This window comes from Condylostylus longicornis, unplaced genomic scaffold (assembly GCF_029603195.1).
Source record: "Condylostylus longicornis isolate FDR11 unplaced genomic scaffold, ASM2960319v2 ptg000038l, whole genome shotgun sequence".
In the NCBI taxonomy this organism is placed as follows: Eukaryota; Metazoa; Arthropoda; class Insecta; order Diptera; family Dolichopodidae; genus Condylostylus; species Condylostylus longicornis.
In genome coordinates, this window is record NW_026578007.1 from 9,077,031 (window position 1) to 9,102,355 (window position 25,325).

A 25,325-nucleotide genomic window follows, 5' to 3' on the forward strand; every position below is an offset into this window, starting at 1 on the left:
GAAAAAAGTGCACAAGTTTGTTATCTGAAAGCCTATTAAATCGAATAGGAAAAAGCTGAACAAAAAAAAAGGACTTTCAAAATTGCGTGACTCTTTTTTGAATAGCGAGAAAATTAAAATTCACGATACATTCATAACGCTTTTGTAAATAATCATACAATTGTGTTCTGCACTAATTACATAGTATAAAATCAAAAAAATTGCAAATTTAAAAAAAAAATCCCTCAACTTATTTCACACGTACTGAGCCATCAAGAGAAAAAACAATTTGATTGGAAATAGCTCAGCTTAAAACTGAAGAAACAATAAATACACCTTTAGCATAAACACAGCCAGTTAAGCAGAAATGCACAAAATATTAAAAGCAAAAACGTCAAACCGGCTCTTGTTCTAGCAAAGAAATTGTTGATTTCTTTTTATTTTTAAATTTTTATTTAATCTAAACTAGAAAAAAAAATATACAAATATTTATTAAAATAATAACATATGTCTGAAAGTAAATCTAAATCGAATGCTTTAATTCCAAAGCAAGAAAATTTACAATGTAAAAACTTACAAGAATATTTAAAAACACGTCCTGCGGATTTGCTGGAGAAATTGTATAATTATCCTTCAATATGTTTAGCTGTTTACAGGTATTTATACATTTTGTCTTGTCTAAATTATTTAATCATATGATTATTTTAAGAGAACTACCAGAAATCGCTAGGCAATTTGTAATACGAATATTATTTGTGGAACAACCAGTTCCACAGGCCGTTGTTTCTTCATGGGGCTCACAACATTATGCAAAGTAAAATCTATTTTATAATTTTGCGCTTTCATTATGGTTTACGCTTTCATCATCTTTGAAAATGTGTACCAAAAACTATCATAAAGATAATATTAAATTTTTATTTTAGAGAACAAGCAGCAGCTACATCAATTTTAACAGAATTAAATGTATGGCAAAGCGCAGCTATACCAGGTGGATTACCTGCTTGGGAACTTTGTACAACGTTTAAAAAGAATTTAAAAATCGCATTGCTTGGGGGTGGGCGTCCTTGGTCAATGAGTTCACAATTAGAAGGTGATCCAAGGCATAAAGAAATTTCGTTTTTAGATAATTACGCAATGTCAAGATGGCGATGTGTCTTACATTATATGGTTGGAGCTGGTTCGTCAATGAAAGGGCAAGAAAATGAAGGTATAAGTCCAGATGCAGTTAGAATTTTATTACATGCAAATTTGATGAAAAGAGATGAACGTGATGGAGCCCCAAGTATAACCAGACAGGGGTTTCAATTTCTTCTTCTAGATACACAGGCTCAAGTAATTCTGAAAAACTTAGCATTTTTAATATCAAAACAGCAATTGTTTTTAGGTATGGCATTTTATGCTGCAATATTTAAATACTTGTGAGGAACATGGATTAAGTTTACCTGAATGTCTTTCTATGTTATTTCAATTAAGTTTTTCAACATTAGGGCGCGATTATAGCTCTGAAGGGATACCTCCGCGCATGTTAACATTTTTACAACATTTGCGAGAATTTGGTCTAGTTTATCAAAGAAAACGTAAAGAAGGACGTTATTATCCAACAAGGCTTGCTTTGAATATAACAAATAAAAATTCTGTTGTTCCAGCCGTAAGTACAGATGAAGAAAACGAAAAATCCCAAGATAGTGGTTATATTGTAGTTGAAACTAATTATAGGGTATTACATTTGTGTCTAGTTATTTTTTTACTGCCTACAAAAAGTTTTCTAATTTTAGGTTTATGCATACACTGACTCAAACCTTCAAGTTGCTCTATTAGGATTATTTACAGAATTACTTTATCGTTTTCCAAATTTAGTTGTTGGTGTGTTAACTAGAGATTCAGTAAGATCTGCGCTTCGTGGTGGCATAACGGCTAGTCAAATAATAAGTTATTTAGAACAATATTCTCATCCAAATATGATCAAGAGTCAGGCAGAATCTGCTATTTCAACGAAATCTCAATTACCACCAACAGTTGTTGATCAAATAAAATTATGGGAAAATGAAAGAAATCGTTTCACTTTTACCGAAGGTGTTGTCTATAACCAGTTTCTGTCACAAGCTGATTTCATTACTCTTAGAGATTACGCTCAATCAATTAACGTATTAGTATGGCAAAATGAAAGAAACAGGAATATGGTTGTGACGAAAAATGGTCATGATGACGTCAAAAAGTTTTGGAAAAAATATTCAAAAGGTGGTGGTTAAATTAATAAACTTTGTTAAATTTAAACTCATTATTATTGATAAGGTTAGAAATATAAGAAGAAATTACATAGAATTTTTTTTATTTGATAATCTTTATTAACTTTTTAATTAACTTTGTTAGTATTAGTTCAAAATGCATAAATTCTCGCTGTATGTGCGAGAAAGAAACAACTCACCGAGATTGCCGTAAATAGTGAGTTTTTTAAATATATTTGCAGATGTATTTAAAATACATATTTTCATTTCATCACAATTTGGTACTGTTGTTGTAATTTTTTAAGGTTTTCTCTATGTTTATCCTGTTTTTTCTCCAATGTTTCTAGAGTATCATTACAACTTTTTGATTCCTTTTTGATGTATTCGATACGTTTTCCAACATTTTGCCGAGCGTCTTCTAAATCTTGTTTGACTAAGACTGGACCATATAATTTATATACTTTGTTGTCGGGTCCTAACAAATTTAACTCATCTAGGACACATTGATTTTCATTCAACTGTCCTTCTAAAATTTGTCTTTGCTGTGCCAATTTTTGAAAATCTACAAATATGTTAAGTAACAAATTTTGCTCCATAATAATAAAATAGCTAAAAAATCTTTAGGTATTTGAGTTTTTTCATAAATATTAGTCCCATTTCATATTAACATATGGGAAAAAGCAGTTGAGAATTGAGACACTTAAAACTAAAGCAATTGATATATTACCTTTTTGACCAGCTTGATAAGCATCTAATTCATTTTGTAATTTCTTTTGGATTGCTGCAGTTTCTTTATCCATTTCTAAATAAACTTTATTAAAGTCCGGAAAACCTGTACGAGCAAAGTAATAATCAAACCTTATTAAATTGACTAGAATAAAAGAGAAAAATCAAGCACATTGACGTTTACTTTTGACGTTCACAAAAAAGAAGGTTCTCAAAAAAGACACAAACAACAGCTCTTTCAACATAACTCAATTAGAATCGAATTAACACATGAGCTACATTGTTGTATATAAAATTTAAAACTTCAATCTAGCCTTGTAGTGTTGCGAGGTCAAGTCAACTAACGGCGAAAAAATTCGCTTTTATTTGAGTGACAATGATGACGTTTCCTTGTTTTTGCTAAATAACAAAATTGCAAAGTAAAAGGTTGTTCTTTTTTAATTTTTTGAAGATCAAATGGATTTAATACTCTTAATCGGCATAGCTGCGTCTTTACTCATAATTTTGATAACTATATTTATTTTTCAAAAAAAACAAAATAAGGAAGGTAATCATTCTTAATAATAAAATCTAATGTTTTTTACTAATACATTTCCAATATATCAGACTCTGATAAACAGAATAATAGAAATGTTCCTGTTCGAGTACAAGAAGGTGTGCCAAGAAGAGCCCAAATTTTAAGAAATCAAAGAAATAGAGTGAGAGCTCCTGCAACCCCGCAAGCACAAGCCGAAGAAAGTGATGAAGATGCAGATGAAACAAATATACATGCAGCGACTGATGAAAAAATGGGTGCCAAGAAAAGAGCTAAATTAGAAGCTAAAGCAGAAAAAAAAGCTCAACGTGAACAGGAATTAAAATTTAGAGAAGAAAAGAAGAAAAAAGATGCAGCAGAAGAAGAGGAACGTAAAAAAATGCAAGAAAAGGATGAGGAAGCGGAAAAGAAAAGAGAAGAAGAAGAGCGTTTAGCTCGAGAGGAAAAAGAACGAAAAGATTATGAAGAATATTTAAAGATAAAAGCAGGATTTGATGTTGAAGAAGAAGGTTATGAAGAAGAAGAAGAAAAGGATGGACTGCTCCTTGAATTTATTGAACATATAAAAAACAATAAGGTCGTTATTTTAGAGGATTTGGCTACACATTTTAAAATGAAAACTCAACAAGTAATCGACCGTATTACTGAATTACAAAAGAATAATACTTTAACGGGTGTAATTGATGACCGCGGGAAGTTCATTTATATTTCAGAAAAAGAATTAAATGCTGTAGCTAAATTTATAAGGCAAAGAGGCCGTATTTCAATTTCTGAATTAGCAGAAAGTAGTAATACTTTAATAAATTTAGCGCCAGTGAAAAGTTAAAATTAAAGCTTGTTTTGTTTTAGAATTGAATTTATTTAATAAAAGTTAGAGGAATTAATTCCTTTCTTATGGTTAAATAAAACTTCTTTTGTTTTTACAATTAACAGTTCTACATTGGACAAATACTGGCTTCACTTTGCAACCCTATCTACATCACCATTCTGATTATCATGTGAAACATAAATACAAATACAAACGTATGTACATATTCACCTACACACTTTCTATATATATCCCGTTACGACTTTACGTATACAAAATTAAACTGATCATACACTATGGTCAAAATCACGTTTATATGGAAAATCCACTGTGGGTATACTTTAACCGACATTTTTACCTATGCATTAATTTACGGTAACATGAGCCACTGTTGTCGCTCTTGAATGAAATATCAGAGACGTAGCTGACCAGATAAGTAATATAACAACCTACATAAAAACGATATGAGGTTATATAAAATAATGATATATTATCATTAATTTATATTAATATATATCATTAGACATATAAATTAATTTTTCATTTATTAATATTCACTTAACTAATTGATTTTTGGCTTAGACTTTTCAGCTGAACTATTTCAAGTCGAATTCAATTTCAAGGAAAAAATCTTTGTTGCGTTTTTTTTTGTAAAATATTAAATAATTTTTGATAAAAATAGTGTATAATTGTAGTAGTATAGAATATATTATAATATAATTTAATAATAAAATTGCTTTTAAAAAAAACCTCTGCATTTAAGATGAATTTGGTTCAATTTTGACGCTTTCGTTTTTTATATCAGAACATATATAAATATATCGAAATATAAATTCTATCAACAATACAATATCGAAAAAAAATTTTGGCTCGGAAAAATAAAATTTGTTGTCAGAAACTTTGAAAGATGCTTGAATTTTTATGTCATTTACTTTTTTTATGTTTGCATCTAAATCCAATGAATTGAAAAGAAATAAATAGAGTGAATTTTTAAAAAGCAATTAAAAATTTTCATTTAAAAAAAAAAAACACAGTAGTTGACACATCTAATTTCTAAATGACTTAATAAAACTTAGACAAACTCAATTCAAGTTTAAATAACTAAACTAAAAATAGTGTCAACTAAACTTGGATAGTGTCAAGATATTTAGTTATTATAGATAGCCGAACATCTAAACTTGTCATAATTCGTTTTTCTAAAAAAACTGATTTTTGTTTCGTTAAAATAAATTCGTAAATAAATGTAACATAACCTAACAAGATACGCAATAAGTACCCACATGTGTGTGCTTTGGGTTCAGCTTTTAATCAAAAGTTAAGACTTTAAAAAATCAAAAACTGTTAAACCATTTCAGTTTTGCATGTGCAAGAAACACACAGAGTTTCAATTAACTTTGAGTTTAGACTTTTTGATAAAAAGAAGAAAAGTATCGAGTCAAGAACAAATCAAAAAATTTCCATGAATAAGAGTTTATGCTAATAATTCTTGAACGACATCTTTTATGTACGCAAATGACATTATGTATACTAGATTAATATAATATGACGTATTGAATTTCGTTTTTAATTTCAATTGAAAGATGTCACTGTGCTTAATATGTCGTTACTCGTTGCTACATTTATTTTTAGTTAGATATTATATATCTCTCTCTTCAACAATAACTATACTTGTTTCTGTCACACCTTTGAATATATATTGCACAGATTACTTATGATAGTGTGCGTTAAAAAATTTTTTAAAAGGAAAAAAAATACATCGAAGTACAAGTTTTATTAAACTTTGTGAACTGCAAAGATCGAAGTGCTTTTTTTTTAGTGGTGAAAAGAAAAGAATTTTTCAAATTGAAATTTTGTGAAAACAACTTTTTTTTCAAAAATAAATCAAAAACTATAGTGAATTAAAAGCAAGTGAATTAAGTTTAAAAATGAAAATTTATTGAAAACGTTTAAAAGTGCGGGATAAATTTGTTGACATTTTTTTAAAATCATTTTTCGCGTTTTGGAAAATTTTAAGTCTTAAAAATCTTAAGACTAATATTTTCTAAAATGCAATTGTAAATCGATCTTATAATTAAACTAAACAAAAATATTCGAAGTGTTTTAAAAATCCTATACAAATAATATGAAACTATTAAACGTTTTCCTTAAGGGAAAAAGTAAGTCTTAATATGTACTAAGTATAATTTCATTTTAAAAATCTTACATAGATTGTATAATTAAAAAAAAAAAATTAATTTCGTTACCTATTTACGTGGTTTACAACAATTATAGTAATTGTTTTGCAGGATTTTTTTTAATATAAATAATAAAGATTTAGGCTTTAATTGGATGGTTAAAGAAAAATTCTTTAAAAAAATAAAGATGGCGTATTTTGATAATTTAATATTAATTTTTTTTTGGTAGATAATTATATTAAATTTTTAAAAAACAATTCAATTATAAAATATCTCTCAAATATATTTAGAAAAAAATGAATTTTTATGATGTTGACAAAAATTTTTTATCAAATAGTACATCCGCCATGATGCTTTTTTTTTCATAGTATTTTGCACGGCCTAAAAATTTTCATATTACTTTTTCTCCCAGAAAAAGATTAATTTCTCCTTTCAAAATGATTTCATTCGATGACTTGTTAAAATTATTTTGAAATTAAATTATTTTCAAATTGTTATAATTTTGATTTAAGGCGATTTTTCGAGAAAAAAATAAACCCTAAATGATGATCTATAGCGTGCTGCCATTTTTATTTTCGTCTGAAAAAAAAAAAATACAAAAACACTAATAAAAAAAAATGCCTAAATACATTGATTTTTTTTTGAAACGTCTGAAGATATACGTATACGAAATTTTGCGCAAGTGTTGATATTGCAAAAGAAACGCGCATGTCATATAAATAAAAAATTTTTATTATTATTATTATTTTTTTATATATGAAAAAAAAATGGGCAAATATTGTGTTGAACGCTTCTTTCATAGTGTCATTTTAATACTAAATATGGTTGAAAGAATGAAACAGATAAGGTTCTTTTTTTTTCAATAGAATTTTTTTTTTAATTACGTCTTATTTTTATTTTTTGTTTTTCTTTTAATTTTGTGTATTTGTGTATTGTGAATTATAAAATTGAGTGAGCGAGGTTTTATTGAAGTAGTGTTGTATGTGTTTCACATATTTTACAAATTAAGTTTTTGTGAGTTGGTAAAACTGAATAAAAAAAAGGAAAGAAAAAAAAAGTATCGATTTTCTATCTCTATCTCATTCTTGTTTATTAAAAAATTGTCAAATGGCAAGGAAGAAAAGAAAGAGTAGTAGATTTTTTAAATGGATAGATTTGTTTTGCTTTCTTTTTCATTTTTATCTCCTTTTTTTTTTTGGAAAGATAAATTTCCTTTAAAAATTTTATTAAATAAATAACAAAGTTCACATTAAATTCTAATTAAAATTGGTTAGAATTAATATTAAATTATATTTTCAGAATGAAAGTGACAATTCTTTACTGTTTTTGTTATTTTATTTTCTGATTTAGAGGAAATTTTTTAGTAAAACGTGTATAAAACCAATGAATATTTTCAAATTTTTTCATTAATACTTTAGTGTATATGTATGTACATTTTATTCCCACATATAAAATATAAATAGATAAAAAAGTTTTTATATGCATTTAAATATATATATATATGTAAAGAAATTTTTATATAGAGCAAAATTCATAATATATATATATATAATATGTACCATTATTTCTAAACATATCACAGTCACAGAATGTGGGAGAGGGAAAAAAAACTACAAATATGTAAATATTCATTTCAATCATATAAGAATTAAAGAAGCAAAAGCAGCAGCACCTAATTGAATTTGTTGAAACGCGCTAGTATTTATACTTTTTTTTTTGTTTTGTTTTAATTTTTTTTTTAGGCATCAATTTATTTTTATTTTTTTGTGTTTATTATTATTATTTTTTTTTTTTTAAATAGGTATTATAAATAAAAAAGCTGCCATTTTCCCTTTCTTTCTCTATAAAACTTACACAAAAAAAGGAAATGATTTTTTTTTTTTAAATAATAGAATTAATTCTATAGTAGGTAGACTACACTCACTTAAGCGAAGCTATATAATATAAGTCTATGGTGTTTTTGTGTGTGCGTCTCTACTATAATTAATGTTATGTCATAATAATTTTTGATATATAAATATATGTAAGTAAAAAAGTGGGAGAGAGAATATTTTTATTTGTGTCAAATTATTGTGTAGATAATAGTACAAATTTCCCAGATAACAAATAATATCAACTAAATAAAAGTAGATTATTTTAAATTAAATACTATTGCCACATTACAAAAGTATTTTAGCTATATATTTACTTAAAATACAATCAATACATAAATATGTACAAAAATATTTATTATAAAAGTGTTTGGGCTATCTTCAAATACGTCAATTTCTATTTTCTTTTCAATTTTGTACTGGTTAATTTATCCTTTAAGTAAAACTTGTTTTTGTTAATATGTACATACTTTTATCATATGGATATATATTTACATATACACATAAACTTAAACATTTTGGCATACAAACATATGTATAAACAAATTTGTTTGTATTAAATTATTATAGTTATATTTTGTATTAAAAAGATTTTTAGTTAAAATTAACTATTACTTACTCTGTTAATTCAATTTGCATTTAGTTGAAGTGAAATGAATTGATTTTTGAGTGAAGAGTTGGCAAAAAATGTTACTAAAAAAAAATTTTTTTTTTGTTTATTTATACCCACCCCTGTTGTTGTAGTTTTGATTTTATGTATACCCCTTGTGTTGCAGTTTTGATGATGTGTTTTCTAAAATTAAATTTAGAAGAAAATTTTTCATATTTTATAAATATTCAATAATAATTATATGAGCCATGCCCGAATTCTCAATCTCTTAAATATATAGATAATGCAAAAATAAATGTTATTTTTTTCGTTGTCATCTCAAATAGATCCTCAAAAAAGAATTCAAATCCCTTGATTTTTTACAATAAATCTTTTTTTTTTTTGTGTTATACATATGTACTTTTATAAATATAAACAACAAACAACTACACATGTAAATAGTTTCGTATCTTCTCGCTGCTTGTCATTGTTTTATAGAGGAAATAAACTCTTGTTTTTCTTTTTTTTTTCTGTTTTTGTTTTGTATTCAATTTTTTCTATATCGCTTTAATTTCTATATAGAAATGGCGTATTTTTTTTTCCTTTTATAATTTTTTTTTGTTTTTGTTTTGTTTACTCGATACAGAAATGCTGCCTGCCTTGGCTGCCTGGCTATGTTTGATATGATGGCATACTCTTTTAATAGGTGGTGTGTGTACACTGTACAATTTTTTTTTTTAATACAATAGAATAAAAAAAATGAAGCGAAAAATGGTCTTTTATAAAACGCCAATTTTGTTTTTTTTTTGATTATATTAATAATAATATGTATCGAGGTACCTATTTACCTAACGTATCTATACATGTAAATGTGAAAATTATTATTCTAATATGAAGTAATATAGAAACGTACTTATAAATAAATTTCATCATAAATACTCTAAAATTTTAATGCCGATGATGTAAAATAAAAAAGCTTTTATACCAGCTATAGCAGCACATTCATAGAATTTAAGCACTGTTTTCACAAGGTTTTCCTAAAATAAATTTAAAGTCAAGATTAATAAATTTGGAATAAGAATAAATGCCACTTTGAATTGTGATTTTTGCCAGAGAGAATTAAATTTGAAAACAATTTTCAAATTCTTCACGTAAACCCTTTTAATTGTATTATAGGAAGATAAGTATGTATATTATATTCTACGAAGGTAGATGATAGGTATAGTTAGGTAGGTATGTACCTACAATTTTACTTATACACAAAATAATGCATTCATCATATATATTTAGGTAGGTACATACATAAAAAAATTAAGGAAGAAAAATAATAATAAGAATAACGAGCTATGCATGCGCATGTTTTTAAAACATAAAATATTAAATACAAAAATATTACAATATTTTTCTTATTTTCACCACTTTCTTCTTGTTTTATCAACGTAACTCTAACTCTTATATTAAAAATCACAATATTGCATTATTATAATTTACAAAAAAAAAAAAAATCTAAAATAGTTTATATTAAAGGCGCAACTAAAATTTTGTTTTAAGGCCCAGATTTTTTGAATCACATAGGTATGTGTGTGCTTATCTACTACTATATTGACATGTAAACGATATGGTTGGTAGGGGCCCAGGGAATGGTTGCCAATATTATGATTAGTTTAGGGTTAGTTTTGTTTTTATATTTTTTTAAATATATTTTAATAATTCCAATTCGAAATTTTTGTATTGATAGATTATACATTTATTATTATTATTGAAACATTTATATTATTATTTGCTTACATTTGCATTCATATGAGAACATACATATATTAAAATAAATGCTACAATTAAAATGACAATATACACTCCACGTCCTGTCAAATTCGAACACCTTGTAAAACATAAATTTAAGCTTAGATAATATTATTCTTTAATATTGGTAAAAAATCTATGTATCTGGATATAAAATTAAAGCTTGTTTATTTTAAATATGTTTGTATAAAATATTTTCAATTAATTTAAGCCTTGAAATGTGTTGCAAAAAATTGACAAATTAGCTCTTAAAATATATACTATTTTAAATAATTACCTAATAAGAATATAAAGCTCATACTGTGCGCACATAAATTTTCTAAATATCAAAAAATGTGAATAAATCTAAGTCTCACTCTGCAATTTAAAACCTAATTCAAAATTTCTGACTCTAAATTGATTAAAAAATAAAAAAAAAAACTGTGACACATAAAGAATGAATGAGTTTCAACAGAAATGGTTTTCAATATTTTAAGTGTCCGAATTTGATTTGACGTATCTGTCCATATGTATATATGTGTACATATACTGAATACTTATTCAATTTGAAATTTAAATGTCTTTTTTTTTCTCTTTGAATAAAATCACCTTAATCAAGATCAGTTTCAATTAATGCCAATGAAAAATTCATGTAGTAAATTCTAAAAATTGTAGAATAAGTAAATCTTATGGGTTTCATCAATAGTGTTCTCACTGAAATATAGATGGATTTTACTTCTTAGAAACACCAAAATTTATTTGTCATATTTATGAAATTAAAGAAATGGGTTTTAACGAATTTAGTCAGAAAAAGCAAATACTTAATTATTTTTTTTTTTTAATTTTATTAAAAAATTCAATTGTTTTAAACATTTATGTTGAATAAAAATTTTATTCCGACCAGTTTTATTATACTATTTTATTATGTATGTATGTCAAAGATTTAATATGCGCGCTTATGTTTAATAATATAAAATAAATTGAAATTTTTTGAAATTTTCTTTTTATCTTATTATTTTTTTATACATACATACTTCTTACTTATTTTACAGAATTAAAATTTTATTAGGTACTTATTTCAAATTGTTTATACATTTTATTTTATATTAAAATCTGTACATACAAATATAATAATTACATGTATTAATATGTCTATGAATTTCTAAAATTTACTTACTGTCCAAATGTGATATTTTATATCTAAATACCATGTATACTTATTTCTAAATTGCGCATTAAATTTGTGACTATTTTTACATTATGGACGTTTGTATGTATATTGAAAAATTAAAAAGAATAAAGCTTATAGTAATGTTTATAAAAGAATGATCAATTAATTTGTATGATCGATAAATTTCTATGGATCAAAAATTTGTATGACCTATAAATTTACTCAAAAAGATTAAGTATTAAGGGCCTAATGTGAAAAGAAATTATTAAGTAAATAATTAAAATTTAAAACTAATCCCATGATCGTAATTACAATTATAATCGGAATTATAGTTAACTACAAAATTTCGAATTTCGTAAAGCAAATACAAGCCAATGGCTAACCCATTTCGATTGTAGTTCAATGCCTATTAAATTCATTATAAGATAATTTACACTTATCCGAGACCCAACTATTCTATATGTGTATACAAAAAATTACATGTTCATATGTTTTTATATTCCTATTGAATTTCCTATTGATGTTTCTAGATTTAATTTTTATTTAACACTTATAATTTAAATATTATAATAAGAATATCACCCACATTCTGTTAGTCGCACCAGCTGACGTAAGTAATGGTTTCTTATTCAAAAATTTTCAGTTTTTCGAATAAAATTAATTTCGAAATTCGAAGTGCTATATTGTATATTTTAAATATAACTTAAATATTTTATATAAAATCTCAGTACTCTAATTGATACGATTAACAGTATAAGGGTGAGTGACTTTTCGAAAATTCAATTTGAACTGCAACAGTTTGACATGTAGAGACATTTGTTATTCAAGAAAAGTTTTTAAAGTTCAGCAATCATAATTTTTAGAAGTAAATTTTCTAAGAACTTGCCAAATTTTTTTTAGTTCTATTAATAATTTTTTTTAATTAAATTCTATTTAATTTTGATGTTATATAACTAAACTTTTTGATTGCATTTCATTTTAACACATATTCAATTTTTGTTTCTACACTTTCTATAATAAAAAATTATATAAAATGGAATTAACTAATAAAACGAACATTTTTTTTAATATATTTGTATATAATGTGCATACATACATATGTACTTAGTATGTAGTTTTCCATAGTATTAATTTTATTGATTCAATATTTGTACCTTAATATTCATTTAAACTTATTTAATTTTTTTTTTAAATTTAAAATGCCTTTAACAAAAATAAAACTTTCAATTGAACTCTTACAATAAAAAACAGCACTGAATTATTTAAGAAGGAAAAAGAAAACAATAACGCAAATATGTAAATAAATAAATACGAAGACAGATTAAAAAGTTATACAAATAATTTTTTGGATTATTCTTTAACAAGTTTTAAGGGTATTTCTTACAGTTTCCCATTATTTGTAAATTGGTATATTTTGACAACATCAATTGATTGTGATTAATAATAATCAAAATTCTTATTTTAAAATATTTTATATAAATCTGGATTCTATGCGCTAATAGTTGAATAAAATAACATGAAATTTTTAAAATTGAAAAATATTGAAACATATTTTGGGAATAAGAACTAGAACACATTTCACAAATTTATAAAAATTAAGAAACACTGGTTTTATAAAAAAATATCGAAATCAAGTCTTTTATTTTTTATTATGTGTAGTATATGTATTTTTATTATACGTAGTATTTAACACTTCTTAACTTTTTTCAAATTTTGCTTAATTCGATTGTATTCTATTCAAGCGATTGTCATATAATCAAAATTACTTAACGAAATTGTCTCGAAAATAAATAAAAATAAACGAAAATAAAAATAAACAAAATTTCGTTTTTAATAAAAAACAAATTATGTTTCATCCAAATTAAGTTTAAGAGATTATTTTAGAACTACAGGCTATTTATTTTAAAACATAATCTTTGATAAACTTCATCTATACATTATAGTTTTCTCTAATTATGAGCCGTATTTCGTTTTTTTTTTAAATAAAACAAATTTATTTGATTAAAAAGAAATAGTTTACAAACTACATAAACGTGTAAATGTGAATGATATACAGTGAGCCTTAAAAAAATATATACAACTCAATTTTTAATTTACTAGATTTTAATAAAAAAGTGGAATGTAAAGAAATATCAATTTTCGAATACTAAAATAGTAAAAAAAAAAATATTTTAAAATTCATGTAATAAATTTTGTGCCTCTTGATTTTATGACGCCGCAATTAATGATATTCTGTAATTTGAAACCTATTCGTTATTTACGTTAATGTCGCACGTATACTTGAAAAGTACGTTCTGATTTAAGGCCAAAGCTAGACATGATATCAAAAAACAAGCATAATATTCTAATACAGATTAAACTTTTCGAATTTATATGTCTCGACTCTCTTTTCTTTGTTGGTTATTTTTTGTGCTGAAACGAATTTTTTGGTTTATAATTAAATATATGTACATAATTTTATTTTTTTTGCAATGTTTTATTTTCAATGCATTGTTGAAATTATTATAAATTAAGGAATCTGTCGTGATTATTTTTATCATTCACATTTTTGTGAGCATCTCATTTTTGGTGTCATCATTGAAAATTAACTGTCAAAAACAGTTACCATTGCATTGCAATTTTTTATGGAAGAAAGCTGGGTGTCATCTTAAAAAAAAAAAAAAAAATTAATAATATAGCCTTGTATCATTCACTCATTTTTTTTCTTTTATTTACTTTTTTGTGGCAATGTTGATATGAGCCTAAAATATAAATGGGATCGGAATAATTAATAAAAATTTTGGCATTTTGTTTTGACGCTCACTGTTTATACTAGTACATATACATTTACGTACATTACATTTAATTTCTTTTATATATATACATATATATATATAATATTTTTTTTAATGTCGATTACTCTTTCCTCCCCTGTTTAATTTATATTACTATATTTTTTTTTTTTATATTTTGTGGTCCAATTTGAAAATTGTTTTTCCGTAAATGAACTTTGTATATATATATTTTATTTATGTTAAATTGTATGTTACTTACAAAATAAATAATGAAACTATCAAACTCTACTATATATTTTTTAATTACATATTACAAATGTGCATTCATATACGTCGATAATTATAATATCGAATTATATTTTTCGATTATATTTATTATTATCTTTCTTGTGTTATATTTTAACCTTATAATGGTGTTTCTATTTTTTAAGTTATTTGATATTTACCATATGGATATGCATATAATGCATTAACGTAAATATACATATATTTATATCACATTACTTATACTTAGTATGTTATGCACAGTAGCGCCGCGCCGACAATTATTGAAATTTGATAATCACAAAATTTATTGTAATATAAAACATTAATTTCCTTTATGGTTTTACAATTACATTATGAGTAAAACTATAAAAAAAATTAATAAAATGTTAATTTGACTTTAAATTTTCATTACATATGCATTCTGAGCTGAAAATTTACTTAGCTAATTAATTTATTTAATTGATAGTTGTGAAAATTAAATTTATATTTAATAAATACTTATATTTTTTTTTTTTAATTAAAATTATTTTGATTAATTAAATTGCACCGCATATAGCAACAAAATAGACCTGATCAAGAGCAAGATAGAAATGAAAATTACAATAATTATATAAATTGTGTTTGATGCTTCTATATTTGCAATATTATATTTAACGTTCATAAATTAAATATTATAGGTACTGTATTGTTTATATATACGCCAAAATCTAACATTTAATCTGAGTCTGATGGTGTGTAGTATGTGGAAACAAAGTTTGTCAGATTGCAAATAATATAGGTTACTTTATTCTCATTAAAACTTTGCCAAATTCAATAAATTGATTTCATTATTCAAAATATAATAGGTCTTTGAAACGGTTAAATGTCACAATTTATTCAGTCCTTCTCTCATTGATGACAATCACCTCAGTCTGCAAAAAGTAATAAATTTTATCAATATTCAATTGTTTTTTTTAGTGTTTTTTCATGATTCGTACAGTTTTATTTGCAGGTCACAAGTTTGAATACAATATTAATTTTTTAATATAAAATTTTTATATACATACATATACATACTTACTTATTTTCCTTTTGTTTTTAATTTCATTTCATTTTCTTTTTTCTAGGTAAGTCTATTAAATATGTAAATTACTTTTGATATTATTGTATATTTTTGTAATATTTTTGAATTATACATAGATATAATTATATTTATATACATACATACATACATATATTTAATTTATTATAAAAGGTTTTATTATTTGTTTCAAATCGGTGATTTTATTTTCTAAAAGTTTATTATCAATAAATTTTGTTTTTAATATATTATACATGTGCATGTTTATATAAGTACATAGATACTAAATACAATATTTTATTTAATTATAAACAATTTATTAAAAAAATTTTTTTTTTTGCTTATTCTACACTAGTAATTTATTGTGGCTGTATTATAAATAGTAAAGTTATAAAATTCTTTGTGCAGTAGTGGTCAAATAATTAAAGTGCAAAAAAAAAAAACCTACCGAAATTTAAAACGTGCTCATTTATGCAAACTTTAGATTTCATTTCTGGCATTATACAAAATTTATTGCGGTAGAATTAGTAATTAAAAACCTGAATTATTTTTTTAAAAAGGCTTCTAACTCACATTGGTTTCGAATTCGACAAATAATGAATTAATGAAATATGACAATCGATTTCAATTCGAAAAATTTGCTAACTGTTAATATGAAAAGTTTCCGATAGATTAAAATTTACAAAATGAACTTGAATATTTATAATTCTTTTTACTCCAAAATAATTTATCGAAAAAACAAAATCAGCACTTTTAAAACACTGACAAAAAACACATGAATTTTATTAAGCTGTTATGTGCTTTATATTATTGTTTACTTTAATAACAATGAGGTTTAAATTGAAAAATTATGGGCAAAAGAAATTGACACAATTATGGCCAATACCAAAGAACAAAATAATTACTGATTAAAAATTGATTATTGAACCGGTTATTCAAGATTTTAGACAAAAAATATGGTTATAATGTCACTAAAAATTGAATTTCTTTAAAAAAAAATTCGAACATAATATTCGGGACACATCATTAACCGTGATAGGTTTTTTAAAACTAAAATTTCTTATTTGACAATTGACTTTATTCGGTTGATGGGCTTTAGGGAATAAGAGCGAGACTTTTCTTTAATAGATAATTTGAGTATAAACAAAAATTTTAATATTTTTTTTTATTACAACCCTTACAAATATCAACAATTTCAATTCAACTTTGCCATTTTGTCATCTTTTTTTTTTCAATTATATTTTAATAAAAGAGAAGGGGTAATAATTTTTTTTTTTATTAAAATTGGGGTGGTTGTAATTATATCTTTTTATACATTTATCTACATTTTTTATTAATTGAAACAAAGATAAACATAAAATGTATGTTAATGATTAAGTTTTTTAAGTAATGCAATTAAGTAAAATAAAAGCTCTTCACTATTAATTTATTAAAAATATTTTATGTATGTATGTATGTACGTTTTAATTTATTAATTGATGATTTTGTTATTTAAGTTTTTGTGAGGTGACTTTTAATTTGGCGGTAAAATAAAATTGTTTTTTATTATTTTTTTTTTGCTGAAATTCTAAATTTATTTTTAAATTATTACTAAGCAATTTTCAATATTTAGTAAGCATTTGGTTATTAACATTGTGACGACAAAGAAACAAATATTTTAAAGTTCTAAAGTTGAGCTTAAAACGAATTATCAAAATTCAAATTGTGCAATTAATTGAAATTCATAAATAAGAAATTTTCATTACAGTTTTTCTTGAACTTCTTTCTGTTTCGTACATGTTTTTCATGCTGCATGATAGATTAGGATTTCGGGACATTATTTTTTTATTAATAAATAGGGTGTACGAGATAATATTTCATATTTGAAAATAAAATTTAAGATCAATTTTGTGTGTCTTATGATTCTTATTGCTAAAGTAAATTATTACTATTGGAACCACTCGATTTTTTATCTTACTATTCTTGTTGTAGATTATTAATAAATTCTCTTATAAATAATAAGCTTTAAATTTAATTGTTCCCAACTAGAAATAATTATGCATACGTGCATCACTTCAAGTGGTAGGATATCCATGAAAAGTATTTTGTTTTTCAGTACAGAATTTCAAGTGATTAGAATTGATTTTATTCAGAATATTACAAAATTTTGGATAACAAGCCGTCACGTTTTGTCATGCGTCTAGCATAATATGGATTGATTGTACATAAATTTTACAAATCCATTCATTATTTTGTTGAAATTTAAAAATCTTTATTAAAATTATTTTTTTTTATATATATTTATATAAGTAAATTATTTGGCATACTGGGGAGACTCATCAATTTTTAATTCACAATATTGTTTAATTTTTAAAAATACAGTCATTCACGTACATTAATATTATTATCACTGGTGCGATATTGCAAAGCTTTTCATCGCAAGGTGTACTATTTAACTGACTCACAAAGAAAATTCGTGATTTTACTAGTGCAGATAAGTATGTTACTGTTTTCACATTCACCTTTTCGCAATATACAGATTACCTGCTCATTATTTTTTGATTTTTGAAATTTTTTTCTTTAGAAATGTTTTTAATATTTCAATTTGTATTTATTGGATTAGATACATACGAATTCACAATTATGAGATTACATTGGTATTCTCTTGCGTATTATTAGAATTATTGCCATTTGTTATTTGTTTTCACTGATTTTTAATAAATATTTTAATTATTTTAAATAATCTATAATAACAATAAGTAAGGGGATAAGCCATTATTTTCTGATACGTGTATACACATGTATACATTCATATTTGGAAATTTAGGTATATTATTCTTTTAATTTGATTTGAACAAAAAGAAATGATTAATTTAATTAAAATTAGATGATTTGTTTTGTTTTCTTCATTTTTTTTTAGATTTATTTTTGGCAAAATATAATATGAGAATTTTTAGGTGGGTGATTGCCATATGACGAAATAAATTATATAACAAAAAATGTATGTTTTTGGTGTATAGGTAAAATTTGAATAATTTTCAAAATGATATTCAATTGAATCATAAAATGCTTATTAGAAAATTTGAAAAATGTTCGAGAAATGGTTAACTAAAAATCAATGAACATTTAATACTAAAGATTTAATTTTAAATTCACTGTTATTTAAGAAAAAGAAGAATAACAAACATAATAATTAAAAATTTTTTAATTTTTCATTTCTCGTGTTTGCGTACTTTTTGTTTCTAAAAAAAAAATAAATTTGATGTGTGCATATTTGAACTACAAACAAAAATATGATATGAAAAAGAAAATTTTTTATGATTTTACAGCGCAACGCAACAAATGATAATAAAAAAAAAAGAAAAAAAAAATGCAATATTGCAATACAGAAAACAAAAAAAAAAAAGGTAACATAGAAAAAGAAGAAAAACAACAACAAAAATATAAAGGAAAAATTTTATCGAATTTTCATCATTTTTTATCGAGAATTTTCACCGTACATTATTTGAAATTATTTGAATCTGTTTGTTGTTTACAGTGACGATAAAAAGTAATTGAACAAACAATTTTTTTTTTCTTTTCTTTTTGTGTCTAGTACTAGTTAAACGTTTTAATTTTTAGTATTTTTATTTTGATTTCTTAATTTATTTTGATTTCTGTCATAGTGTATAAAATTTTATAGAAAAAAAATTATTATTATATTTTTTTCTATAAAATGTTAATTTCTTACATTAATTTGAAGGTCATTCGATTTCATTTTCAAATAGCTGCCTCATCTGGCTACTCGTTTTGCTATTTAAAATTAATGTTCACTTGTTATCTATCCACCCAATTGCAATACTACAATGTTAAAACAGATTAATGAGTATTTCGAGCATAGAAAAATTTATATTATGCTTAATGTTTCCTTTGTCACAGTTGATTTGACGGCAACGTAAATAAAAAAAAAATCAGTACAAAATAAACTTTTTGTTGAATGATTGAATTTTAAGATGTCATTTGGTGTTATGCTCGCACAAACTTCATATGCAATATCAATAAATTCAATGTATATTACAATATTATATATAGATTATAGGCAAACGTAGTTTTGTTGCAGTTATAATGCGTACATGCATATATCTCCACAATTGTAATCTTCTTTAAAATTTGGTGTTCTCTTGCGAAAAATTTTATACTATGCAGCAAATTTGATGCTTTATTTTTTTTTGGGAAATATAATAACTCCAATAATTTTATTATTTTCAATTTCCAATATAGAGGATATTCGATTATTATGTATATATAATCGATTATTATGTATATATCCGTTTATGTATATATTACAACTTATTTAACGACAAATTTATTATATGACTCCCAACTTTTATAAACATTTATTATTACATTTTCAATTGAATTCAATGACCATAAAGTAATATAGTACAACTGTTTATACTAGTTTATATACTTACTTATATTATACTTACATACATATGTACATACATGAAAATTGCTGTACTTTTATTCTTCATATTTTTTTTATACAATTACCTTAAATTGCCACATATTAAAATTTATCAAGATATTAAGTATTTTGTTAGTTGTTACAAACAAAATATAAACAAATATACATATATACACACATATATACATATATACAAATGCTATTTTTAAATACATATGTACATATATATATACTTGCATCCTACTTTCATTATTTTTTATTCTCTTCCTTATTTTCTTAAATAATGAAAAAACAAGTAAAAACGTTTCAGTCGGTATAAACCGATTGAATTATACCCTGCACCTTTCGTTATTGTGTAGCAATTACTCGAACCCGTGAAGTCATTCTATAGAAACTTCACGGACATGTCTGACCTATAATTGGATATCCGACTGCCAAGTTTCATGAATCTGACTTTATAATTTTTCCAAATATTTAAAATTAGCTTTAGGAGTTGTATAGCAAGTACCTGAACCTGTTAAGCAATTCCATCAAAACTTCATATATCTGATCTACAACCGGACACACAACTGCCAAGTTTCATGAATCTGACTTTATTATTTTTCCAAATATTAAGAATAAGCTTTTACACTTGTATGGGAGCTACTCGAACCTGCCAAGCAATCCCACCAAAACTTTACAAATATGTCTGACCTATAATTAGACACATGACTGCCAAGTCTCATGAATCTGACTTTATTATTTTTCGAAATATTAAGAATAAGCTTTTAGGCTTTTATGGTATCTACTCGAACCTGTCAAGCAATTCCACCAAAACTTCAGAAATATATCTGACCTGTAACTCGACATATAACTGCTAAGTTTCATGAATCTGACTTTATTATTTTTCCAAATATTTAAAATAAGCTTTTGGAGTTGTATGGCAAGTACTCGAACCTGTCAAGCAATTCCACTAAAACCTCACAAATATATCTGATCTACAATCGGACACACAACTGCCAAGTTTCATGAATCTGACTTTATTATTTTTCCAAATATTAAGAATAAGCTTTTAGACTTGTATGGGAGCTACTCGAACCTGCCAAGCAATCCCACCAAAACTTTACAAATGTGTCTGACCTATAATTAGACACACGACTGCCAAGTCTCATGAATCTGACTTTATTATTTTTTCAAATATTAAGAATAAGCTTTTAGACTTATATGGGAGCTACTCGAACCTGCCAAGCAATCCCACCAAAACTTCAGAAATATATCTGACCTATAACTCGACATACAACTGCCAAGTTTCATGAATCTGACTTTATTATTTTTGCAAATATTTAAAATAAGCTTTTGGAGTTGTATGGCAAGTACACGAACCTGTCAAGCAATTCCACTAAAACTTTACAAATATATCTGATCTACAATCGAACACGCAACTGCCAAGTTTCATGAATCTGACTTTATTATTTTTCCAAATATTTAAAATTAGCTTCTGGAGTTGTATGGCAGGTACCCGAACCTGTCAAGCAATTCTTCTAAAACTTCAGAAATATATTTGACCTATAATTGGACACATGACTGCCAAGTTTCATGAATCTGACTTTATTATTTTGCCGAATATAAAAAATTTGCTGTTGGAGTTGTATGGCAGCCACCCGAACCGGTGCAGCCATCCCATTATAATTTTTAGAGCATGTGTAGAATATAATTGGACACATGTATACAAAATTTTATATTTATAGCTTTATTAGTTTTCGAAATATTTAAAATAAACTCTTTGAGTTGTATGGCAGCTACCCGAACCCGTTGTCCGAATTAGTCCAATAACAATAGGGCTCGTCCTTGGCACAAAAGAAAAAACTTGTGAAAGTTTGGTGTCGATAGCATTATTCGTTTTTGAGTTATCGTGCGATCGGACGGACGGACGGACGGACGGACGGACGGACGGACGGACGGACGGACGGACGGACGGACGGACATGTCTAAATCGACGCAGAATTTTACGCTGAGCAAGAATATATATATATGTCCATACCGCAGATGACTCCTTCAAGTAGTTACAAACTCCATACCAAAGTTAATATACCCTTCACGAAGTGCAGGGTATAAAAAACGAACAAAACTGTTCGATGTTCATTTTAATCTTAAAAAAAAAAAAAAAATGAAAATTTAATACAAGATACTTTTTAATTTTTCGAATTTTCTTTTCTCATTACTCTTTGAAGATTTTTTTTCTATTTTAAAGAAAAAAAGAAAAGTTTAAATACTCATTTTTTCTACTTTAAATTATAAAAAATCTTCCTATTTTTACTATGTATGTGTACATCTATATAAAATATTTTTATAGAAGAAAAATGCATTAGTATGTATATATGTGTGTATAAGAAAAATTTATGATGTGCTATTTTAGAAATTACAATGTACAACTTTATAATTTGCACAATAATAATTACATATGTATGTATGAATGCATAAAACTTGCATATCTGCACGTCTTTATAAAATTGTCATTATAATGTCATAAATTTTTTGTAACACTAGAATTACCGATCGGTCGATCGCTTTTTAATATGAAAATTTGAAAATATTTTGGAAATTCTGTTTTTACTCAATGTTTTACAATCCAATAGCAAAATATTTATATTTTTTCTAAATATGCATATATGTAAGTTTTGTATTGAAAACGACATTAATAGAAATTAAAAAAGAGGTGTTCAATATCTTTCAATACTTAATTTAAAATTATTGATTGAACCATTTCGGAATAAAAGAAATTTGAACCTAAAGTAAAACGATCTAACGAAATATTCTATAATTAGATTAAAGAATAGTTATTAAATTATTTACCTTATGTGCCTTATAGCTTATGTAAAATGGAATATGGAGCAATTAATTTTTATAAATTGGTTATTAATTTTTTACAACTATGATTATTATCGAACCATTCATGTCAATCATTTCAATACTCGTATAAATTCTGTACTTATATTAATTTTTAAAAGCAGTAATTCGAATAAAATTAATTTGTTGTGGCAGTTCTAGTGTTAATATTTAAGTACATACAAGTACCTATGTATATTAAATATAAATTAAAAAATTCCACTTATTTTATTAAAAAAATATTTATTATTATACTCGTATTATTATTACAATACATTAATATTGTTTGTAGTATACCTATCTATTTGAATTAATATGGAACAAATTTATTTCTATGTACTTACGTGCAACTGTTACATTTGTTTGTAAATATAATGTAAAAATATTAAAATATATATGTATGTACATATTATAATATACATACTTAGTATAATGTATGTATGTATGTATATTATTTCTGGTGATCCAAAGTATATTCAAGACTAAAATATTTAACATACATACCTACATATTTATATGTATAGCACAAATTAAATAATTTTCTATATGAAATATTTCACTCTCTTTCAATAAGTATTTAGTTTTTCTATACAAAAAAAAAATTCTTGTAGAAATTGTAACCTCCATTTTCCTTCAATTTTTTTTTCACTCTATGATTATTTTTCTCAATTTTTTTTTTAATGCTTAAAAGGGTTGCCATGCAAAAAAAAAATTAAAATCATTTTGACATAAAAAAAATTGTCCAAATACCTACATATATGAAAAAATTAATCCATATTAAAATATAATAATTCATTTTGCCTTCTAACTTGTTTAAACTCAACTCACAAAACAACAATTTACTGTTGCATCATATGACTCATTAGAATGGGGATTGTGATCAAATATTTGACAGTTTAAGTATCAGTAAACAGTATTTTTTTGGGGAAAATGCACAAAATTATAAAAGTTCACAATAGATGATTGTTGCATTTTGAAAATTAAAACAAACTCCAAGAAGAGTATCTCCTACAAAAAGAACCAATTGAAATATTGTGACACAAAATTTTTCCAACAAAATAAACAAAGATTCAAAAAGAACCTTTCCAATCTACCATACATACTCGTAGTACTAATATAATTTTGAAGGAAATATTTCAAAATGGCAACACTGATACTTACTAAAGTTTTATTTTGTTCAGCTATAATTTTTTTTTTTTAATTTTTTTTTTAATGCAACTGCGCAATGATTTCTAAAAGACTATAAATGAATATGAAAAGAAAGAAGAAACTGCAAAAAAAAAAGAAAAATGAAATAAATGGGAAAAATAATGTTTAAATAAATAAATAAAAAATTATATGAAAAGAAGAGAAGAAAAACAAGGAAAAAATTATGGAAAAAAAGTTAGGCTTTTGTATGAAACTAAACTTGCCTGCTTTTTACTAACTTCTTGCTACTTTTTCATTAAAAAAAAAATAAAGAAAAGAAAGAAGAAGATAAAAAAGAAAAAAACAACTTTTTTTTCCACAATTTTTATGATGGTTAAACTTTTTTTTTCTTGTTTTTTTTTTTTTTGTTTTTACCTTCATCATTTTTATATCTTTTCCCCAATTCTTTTACATGAATTATGTAGTACATGTTTGAGTTATTATATGTATGTATCTATATTTTTGTACAATTTATTGAATGATCGTCATTGAATTCATTGAATGTTGATATATATAAATATGTATGTATGTATGTATGTATGTATGTATGTATGTATTTTTGGTTTTATCTTAAAACTTCATCCCGTATAGTTCTTGTATAAATTATAATATGAGTTGAATTATCAAAAAATTTTTTTTTATAATACGTTGATAAATGAAAGAGAATAATCATATGCTATTGCTAATATTCATCAATGCGATGAAAAAACATTTCTTTAATAATGACAATTTGACAGATAAAGACAGGAATTTGACAGATACGAGTATTAATGCATAAATTTTGATTATTTTTTATAAAAAGCTGTTTAACAATAATTTTCCCCTTAGTTTTTCTTTATATCTTGAAACTAGTCACTGAAACTCATTATTAATTTAACAACAACCTTA

General features: G+C 24.5%; 4 protein-coding genes across 7 annotated transcripts in view; 3 read left to right on the forward strand and 1 right to left on the reverse strand.

The window, feature by feature from the left end:
- The first annotated feature begins 380 nt into the window (after positions 1–380).
- LOC129609082 (general transcription factor IIH subunit 4) lies at positions 381–2,318 on the forward strand. Its single transcript, XM_055520945.1, has 5 exons — positions 381–635; positions 689–793; positions 903–1,311; positions 1,364–1,696; positions 1,755–2,318. The coding sequence occupies exons 1-5, from the start codon at positions 487–489 to the stop codon at positions 2,226–2,228; spliced, it is 1,470 nt and encodes a 489-aa protein (XP_055376920.1). The 5' UTR covers positions 381–486; the 3' UTR covers positions 2,229–2,318.
- Positions 2,319–2,322: 4 nt separating this feature from the next.
- Positions 2,323–3,104, reverse strand: LOC129609083 (probable prefoldin subunit 6). The gene is made up of 2 exons (XM_055520946.1): positions 2,932–3,104; positions 2,323–2,766 (listed from the first exon to the last, which is right to left on the reverse strand). Exons 1-2 carry the CDS (start codon positions 3,002–3,004, stop codon positions 2,468–2,470), a joined length of 372 nt encoding a protein of 123 aa, XP_055376921.1. The 5' UTR covers positions 3,005–3,104; the 3' UTR covers positions 2,323–2,467.
- Positions 3,105–3,277: 173 nt separating this feature from the next.
- On the forward strand, positions 3,278–4,367 carry LOC129609166 (DDRGK domain-containing protein 1). The gene is made up of 2 exons (XM_055521079.1): positions 3,278–3,477; positions 3,537–4,367. Exons 1-2 carry the CDS (start codon positions 3,387–3,389, stop codon positions 4,289–4,291), a joined length of 846 nt encoding a protein of 281 aa, XP_055377054.1. The 5' UTR covers positions 3,278–3,386; the 3' UTR covers positions 4,292–4,367.
- Positions 4,368–6,078: 1,711 nt separating this feature from the next.
- Positions 6,079–25,325, forward strand: part of LOC129609293 (uncharacterized) — a 40,103-nt gene continuing 20,856 nt past the window's right edge. For 3 of the 4 annotated variants that reach the window (XM_055521229.1, XM_055521231.1, XM_055521230.1), the window contains exon 1: positions 6,080–6,429. The gene's annotated coding sequence lies outside the window, so the exon portion shown is untranslated. Of the gene's footprint in view, positions 6,430–25,325 lie in introns of all 4 variants that reach the window. The other variant, XM_055521232.1, reaches the window with a different exon arrangement.